Source organism: Aptenodytes forsteri, unplaced genomic scaffold, assembly GCF_000699145.1.
Source record: "Aptenodytes forsteri isolate BGI_AS27 unplaced genomic scaffold, ASM69914v1 Scaffold428, whole genome shotgun sequence".
NCBI classification, from domain to species: Eukaryota; Metazoa; Chordata; class Aves; order Sphenisciformes; family Spheniscidae; genus Aptenodytes; species Aptenodytes forsteri.
In genome coordinates this window covers 906,847-914,375 of record NW_008794177.1, presented here as the reverse complement: position 1 = coordinate 914,375, position 7,529 = coordinate 906,847, and the positions used below count along the sequence as shown (strand labels likewise).

Below are 7,529 nucleotides of genomic sequence, written 5' to 3'. Positions count from 1 at the left end.
CGCTGCGCGGCTGGCAGCGGGCCCTGCACCGCGCCGTCACGAGGAGCAACTACCGCATGCTGCTCTCCCTCGGTAAGGGCCTGGCGCCGCCCTCGACCTCGAGGCGGGCGTGTGGCGAGGGGTCGGAGCGGGAGGTGGCCAGGCGGCGGGTCCCCGCCATCCCCCCCGCCGGTGCCGTGCAGGTGGGACCCCCGGTTGCGCCTCACCTCACGCCTCCCGCAGAGCCGGACGCTCCCAGACGTGATGCCCAGGCCCGGTCGGAAGACGGGAACCAGCCGTGCGCTCGGAGCTGGGAGGATGGGGACGGGAGAGGTGATCCTGCGGAGACCGGCACCGGTGAGTGGCTTCAGGACTACCGGCCTGTCGGGACACGGACCGCCGAACACCCGGCAGCTGGGCTCTTTTTGGGACGTCGGCCTCTCGCCACGGCGCTTGCCGTGTTGAGCGTGGTCTTCCAAACTTGGCTGTTGGGCATCTCATCCCTCCCAGCCTTACCAGAACGCTGCATCAAGCCACCTTTTTCCCCTCTCCCGGTCGCTGAGCTGCCCGCAGTTGCATGCGTCAAACCTGCGGTCCCCTTGCCGTTCGGCCCTGCCTGCGTTGCCGGTCGAAGCGGGATGACGTTCCGTTTTCCAGTCTGAAGGCTGGCCGTCAAGAGGAATTTCTATTCCGCGTGCACAAACGTACACAACGTAGTTGTTTTTGCACACACGGAAAGTATTCCTCTAATTCATTGATTGTGTTAGAGGTATAAAGGTAATGTGCAGAGCATTCGCCCATCTGTTTTTCCTTATGTATGTTTTTGGGTTTTTTTTTCTTTTTTCAGTAAGTTTCATTCGTAATTCTCACTAGTGCTTTTCTGATGGGTTAGAAGTGGTGTGCGTTTTACCGAGAGCGACTGAAAAGGGAATGGCATAACTCTGGCAAAGCCGAGAGAGAAACAAAACTCGAGAACGAGAACTCCAGTGGCGCTGTCCTCTCCCAGGGCCGTGTCGAAGGTGTTTTCATTTGCTAACGGGCGCCGCCACAAAATGGACATTACACTTGCGTGAAACTCTCGTGTGCTTCTCACATCAAACGTCTGCTGAGGGTTTTGTGACAAGTATTTTAGGTCTGTTTAAGAGACCTTGGTCAGCGAGAACTAGAACTGACGTGAGGTTTTCTCTAGAACGTGAGCTAGAACAGAGCTGCTGTGCTTGGGATGGGATGAGAATCAGAATTAATTTTGTGTATGGAATTAAAATAACATTGGTTCCTATTAACAGCAGACAGCATAATCCATATTAAGCAAGAGGAAGAGTTGTGCGCTGCCGATCAGCAGGAGGGGGAGGCTGGAGAAGCTCCTGAAGAGCCCTGCCCGGGTGAGTAACTGCATACCTTGGAGGGAAAATGAAACAGAGGGATTAAATTCCAAGGTGGGTTTTTTTTTTCCCACCTCTTCTCTTGTATTCCAAATCTTTTATAAAAAGCTCACAAGTTTTGAACAGACTTGCCACCAGTCCTGACGGGTAAGGGCCGGTATTTCGTCTTTCCCTTCCCACGGCCATTTTGGAGTTTGCAGAGCACGTGGCTGGTTTTCATCCAAGCAGTGCCGTGCGGAATAGGAAATGTTCTCCCTTAAACTCCTTACTTTGCTTCCCTCAAGTTGATAGCTCTAAGCTGGTTAAATATCTAGTGCAAAGTGGGCCACTGGTCACTTTTTGGGGCCGATGGGTTAACTTGGAGGAGGCGAAAATCAGTGCCAGAATGAGGTCTGTGGTTGGTGCCATCCACTGCGGGGGGCCGCGATTGCGTGGAGGCAGGACTGTGCGCGCTGCTCTGGCTCCAGGGGAATCGGAGCGGCTGTGGCAGCTCCTCAGCTCCACATCCCCTGCAGCCTGCTCTTGCAGGGGCCGCCGCGCCTCTCCTCCTGCGTATCCAGTGGCTTCAGGTTGCCTTTTCCTTCCTCCCTTCTCTTCGGCGGTTTTTCTGCGCCCACGGGCGAGCACACTGGGTCCTTGGTAGTGCTGTTGCTGTAACAGGTGGTACCCGGGGAGCCTGTTTCTTGCCTTCGCACCTGGTGGTGCCTCTTTGCGTTACAGATAAACTGTTCTGCTTTGGAGCTTGACTGTCCCTACTCTTTACAAAGGGTAGCAGCTCTATCTGTTGGCTCCGCTGTAATTTTACTTGGCTTCCAGTGTACGTAGCAAACTGGGATTTTTAGACCTTTCCATCGGGTTTCGTTAAGAAACTGGGCTTGTGGGAGCTTGGCTTGGGGGAAAACAAAAGACAAAACAAGAGCAGGTTTCGCCCTTGTGAGATCCTGAGCTTACGCTCTTATGATATGCTTGTCTTGAATTTTCTCCTTTAGCAGAGCAAGCGTTTTATGAGCCCGAGGCTTCAAGTCAAACCAAGAAAGGCAAAGAAGAGGCGTATGCCAGGGAGCTGCCGGGCGCAGAGGGTGAGGACCTCCCAAGAGACCCTGACGCAGGTGAGGATTCCCTGGCAAAAACTCCCACTGCGGGAATTACCCCTCAGGTGGCTCTTCGTGTCGTGTCTTCCCCGAGGCTTTGTCAGCGCTTTTCTTATCTTTGTGAATTCCCGAATCTTCCGTGCTTTGCATCTTTTTCTCCAGTGTTTCTCAGTTGTGTAAATTCTCCCCGATGAACAGGATTTCAGACTTATGCAACTGATGTTTTGTCATGGATTAAACAAGAGGAGGAGCCACGCTGCCCGGGACGACAAGACTTGGGGAAAGAAGAAATCTCTACAGATTCGAGTACAGGTCAGTAATGGATTTCAGCTGAGATTTCTGGGACAGCAAATCTAATTTAGAGCATTTTTTAATACTATATTAAATGTCACGACCTCATAATGTAAGCCATGAAAGAACTGGAACAAACCTCAGTCTGCTAGTTAACATCTGTTCACAAAAAATTCAGGTTCTGTCAGCTGAAGAGTCTCCTTCCTCCTTCAGCTGCTCTAAAACTGTCACAGGCACTGTCTTGGGTTTCTGCTGAGGCAAGTGCAGTGGTGTGCTCAGGCCTTACGGATCAAGTTTGTACTTCCAGCTGGCTTGATGGTGTCTAAACCTGGTACCGGTGAAGGTGGAGCCCCGACTTTGCGTTCCCAAGCAGGAGAGCTATCCTGCAGCCAAAGAGAAGGCAGCTTTAATGCAAAACAATTTGAGGACGTGCGATTTGGAGATGTACATGCTGACATTCATTCGGAGGAGCTTTTGTACGGAGCGCACTTGGAGTATGGGTCATGCCCGAGGTAGAGTTAATAGAGGGAGATTCATCTTTGGATCAAGGCTGAACCTCGGGGAACGGGTGTGCCATTTTGGATAGGGGTATTAAATACGATCTCTTGGGCCACAAGCCGGGACCACTCAGTATAGCTCTCAAGTGGGTAACTGATGAGGGGGCGCAGAGGAATATTTTGTGTAGAAATCAGTTGGCAGCCTGGAATTCCTTCACTTCGTGTGAGTTATTTAAACATTCATGGGCACGGGATGAAGTTACTATAGAGGAAATCAAGGGATAAACTCTCAGTATGCCGGGAACTGCCGACGTGAATGGTTTTGCCCCACAGAAAAAGGTCATCCAGGATATTGCTCTGGTGTAAGGCTGGATCAGCTCCACCTAACTCCTCCCCGAGGGAGACCTGTTCCAGCTGCTCTGAGAGAGCTCACAGGGTGGGCTCCCCGGCTGACTCTGTTCCAGACCTTCCAGTCTGTGCGTACACGTGACCTGGAGTTACTGGGGTGAGAGGACGTGCTTAGGCAATTACTGTAGAGCAACCGGTACCTTTTACGTTCGCGCTTTAGCTTGGCCTGTGGCAACATGTTTGTGTGCTGATGTCCCAGTACGCAGCCAGAGAAATAAGAGCTCAGGATGTTTATGCGGCGCAGGTAACTTTGGGCTTACCTGGCTGGCCTCGCTGAGAGACCTGTGGGTCCTTCATGATGCTCAGTGGAGCCTTTCTGTAGCAACTCTCAGACGTTGGAAGGGTCACAGGTCTTGGGGGATGGAAAAATCACGGAGCGTTAGAAAGCTGGGCTGAAGAGCATTGGTGAAAATAATCTGGAAAATGAAACACTGGGTATTTGTCGCAGGAAACAGTGATTACAGAAAGAGGGAATTTGCAGGTCAGCAGAACAGTTTTGTCCAATGGCAAATCTAGAGCTGTGCCTAAGCAGCTAAAGGCACCAGGTACCTTTTTGGGTTGGATTATTGGGAGTCGTACATGTTTTCCAAGGAAAGCAGGAGAGGGGGGAGAGGCAGTCTGACTGACACCTCTCAGTCCGGGCATGCCTCTGCATCGAGCCGGAGCTGCGTGCCCGTCTGGGGATCGCTTGGAAAGTGCGAGAGCCTTCCTCTCCACTCAGCACTGCTCCGAGCCCTCTGAACAAAGACACGGCAGGAGAGCGTCTCCCCCCAGAAGCCCAGCCTGCAGAGACAACGGTTCACGTACAAGAAGGGGCGCACCCACACTGACTCGCTGAGCTGGTTTCGGTGCCTCGGCTTGGACCCTTTGCTTCTCTAGATGCTCGCTGGGGTGTCTGGAGAGCCGCTGAAAGCACTGAGGTGTGACGGTGTCCGCTCTGTCAGGGAACTTAGGCCTCACACTTCCGACATCTGAATGAGAGGGTGAAGGCGAAACATTGCACTAGTGAATTTTCACGTAGATTTTAAAAAAATAATTGCAAAAAGACCTTTTATTTTCCTGGAGTTTTTGTTTCAGTGGAACGCTGGTAGTTGCTCTTCCCCTCAGTATTAAAGCCTCCCATCTTCTCTGTCTTTCCATTAGCGTGACATGGCTGTAGACTTGGATATTCTTAAGCGGCTTCCTTAATTGAAAGACTCTGAAATCTATCTGTTTCAGCGCACGATGAAAACACAAAGAGGGACCCTCCGGCAGATTGCTTTGAAAGCACGGTGTGTGACTCGGAGGTACCAGGAAGACCTGGAGAGAAGTTTTCCAAGGATCCTAGCCCCGCAGTGACATGCGACGGTCAGTGGAATTCAGAAATGATGGAAACAAACACCACCGGGAACGGCCTTGGGGGTGACGCTCGGTATGACCGAGGGTTTGGTGAGCACTTGGATTTCTTTAGCACTCAGGAAAATGGTGTTGGAAAGAGACCGTGCGCGTACAACAAATGTGAGAGAAACTCCAGCCAGCAGGAACGTCTTCAGACTCCCCAGGGAGCCCGGGGAGGGGAGACGTTTCCAGGCCCCACATGTGAGAAGACTCTCAGCGAAAGGGTGTTCCATCTGCTGCACGCGCAGCCGTGTGCTCCGGGCGAGAAAGGCATCGGGCAGGGGGCTGATCCTGCCTCCTGCGAGGGGCTGCCTGCGGGGCCACAGCTGGTGGCCCACACCGAGCGTGGACAAAACCCTGCGGGCGGAACCAGGCTTCGTGACCACAGCGGCCTGGGCGGAGAGGAGCAGCCGTCTGCGGAAAGCGAGGAGAGCTTCCCCGCAGAAAACCCGTTAGCCAGCCCCTGCTGGGATCACCCGCAGGACAAGTCGGAGGCCTGCACCAGGTGCAGGCAGCACTTCGCGCCCAGGGGCAGCCCGGCAAGCCAGCAGCAGAGCCAGGGCAGGGGCAAGTCCTACATCTGCAGCGACTGTGGGAAAAGTTTCGTTTGCCATTCGTGGCTCGTTAGACACCAGATGACTCACACGGGAGAGAGGCCCTACAAGTGCTCCGAGTGTGACAAAAGCTACAGGAGAAAGGATTATCTTCTAAACCACCAGCGCCGGCACTCGGGAGAGGGGCTCTTCCAGTGCCCCCTCTGCAGGAAAAGGTTTGTGCTCAGGAGGAGTTTCATGAAGCATCAGGAAAGTCACGTGCAAGAAACACATCTGACGTTGGCCGGTTGGCCCTGCACAGAGATCAGGGCGTCTGTAATGCACTCCATATAGAAAATCCCATCCAGCCGGGGGGTTCGCAGCCCGCTTGGCTGTCGCCCTTGCTGGGCAGGAGGCAGGGCCGTGGCAGGATCTCCCAGCTCTGTGCTGGACCCTGGAGGGAGGAGGCCGTCGAACAGCTGTCCCGAGCCCCCTCCCAGGCAAAGGGAGAAGGTTGGGGGGTTATTTTCCGCAGATAATCCGCGTTGCAATGGTCTGCGGAGCTGTTTCACAGCTTTCACCGGTGCCCGTAGCTGTTGGGGACGTGTTGGAGCTGTGTAGGAAGTCTGCGGTGCTCAGAGTTACTGCTGGCCGTGAATCCGCGCAGGAGAGAAATCACATCGACACACGGAACAATTTGTAACGCTTCAGGCTGGATATCTGCAGTGTTATCTCTAGGCTGCTGAAAGTCCTGAGTCCAGGGACTGGGCTGAAAACAAGTGAGTTAAAGTTACTAATCGCCCGCTAAACAAGTGTGAAAGAGTGTCAGGAAACACCCACGTGTGTGAAATGCTTTGAGAAAGGAAGCGTTGACCCTGTGGCTGTTTGAAAGAAGCCTCTTCAGGAAGTGGTAACTAGACAGAGGGGAGCAGAGCCTGAGAAGCAGCTTGTTCCCACAGTTAAATCACGGAGCTCCTGGGGCTCCGTGCTGCTGAACACCGAGAGAGGATTCCTGGAGGCTGGGGTCCTCGCCTGGAGTTGTAAAATGACCGGGAAGCCTGGAATATGATTTTAATTTTGCATAGCCTTAAAGTTGTGTTGCACTTACTTGACCACGTTGTTACAGGTCTTCTGCTTCTGTTCAATTTTCCGAATCCTATGAAAACGGAACATTTAGATGCTCGTTAAACATTCTCCTTCGGAAACTGTATTTTTGCTCATATTCAGTGTCTCTTAAGGGGGAGAGCGCTGTTGAGAGTCTGACGTGTTGTGACATCGCAACGACGCAATTCATTCCTTTTAGTAATAAAAGAGTCTGGATATATCATCTGTCACCTTGTTGTCGATGGCGTTGAGCCTCGTGGAAAAAACCATACAGAAGCAGGAGCGCTGGCTGAGTCAGGCAAGAGCCCGTTTTGGTTCAGGGCTCCTTCGCTGTCAGACAGTCGTGACAAATTCTGTTTGTCTTTTTACGTGCATGTTTCTGCTTAAGTTTTGTCGCTGTCAGACAGTCGTGACAAATTCTGTTAAACAGCCTTTTTATGTGCATGTTTCTGCTTAAGTTTTGCTAGGGTGCTTTTTTTGTTGGCTGGAGATGTCACGGTTTTTTTAAGTTGAAATTGTTAGAGAAATGCCGTGGGTCGTTCTTCAGGGGGAGGAGAAAAGATGAGCACGGTTGAAGCGAGAGGAGAAACTCTGGCTCTGCCGTGCCCCAAACCCCCGTTTTCAAGGCAAATCTTTGCGTTAGAAGATGTGGAAATAACCGACGACGGAGAAGGGGGAACAGCGGGTTTCTCTCCGGGCTGGGACGGGGCTCGTCCCCGGGGTCAGCCTGCCCTCCGGGCGGGGGGGGGACGGACTCCGAACGTGCCCCCGTCCCCGGGCCGGCGACGTGCGGAGCCAGTCCCGTGCTCTGGGACAGCGCATCCCCCTTCCCGCCGCCGACCCTCAGGCTCTCGGCGCCCTTCCCCC

The 7,529-nt window shown here is 53.2% G+C and overlaps 1 protein-coding gene across 1 annotated transcript in view; it reads left to right on the top strand.

Moving 5' to 3' along the window:
• The first annotated feature begins 56 nt into the window (after positions 1 to 56).
• LOC103903525 (zinc finger protein 180) overlaps positions 57 to 7,529 on the top strand; it is a 9,373-nt gene continuing 1,900 nt past the window's right edge. Inside the window, exons 1-4 of the mRNA XM_019473406.1 lie at positions 57 to 336; positions 2,351 to 2,470; positions 2,651 to 2,764; positions 4,867 to 5,794. Coding sequence (XP_019328951.1) covers positions 57 to 336; positions 2,351 to 2,470; positions 2,651 to 2,764; positions 4,867 to 5,794 — 1,442 coding nt within the window. The remainder of the gene's footprint in view (positions 337 to 2,350; positions 2,471 to 2,650; positions 2,765 to 4,866; positions 5,795 to 7,529) is intronic.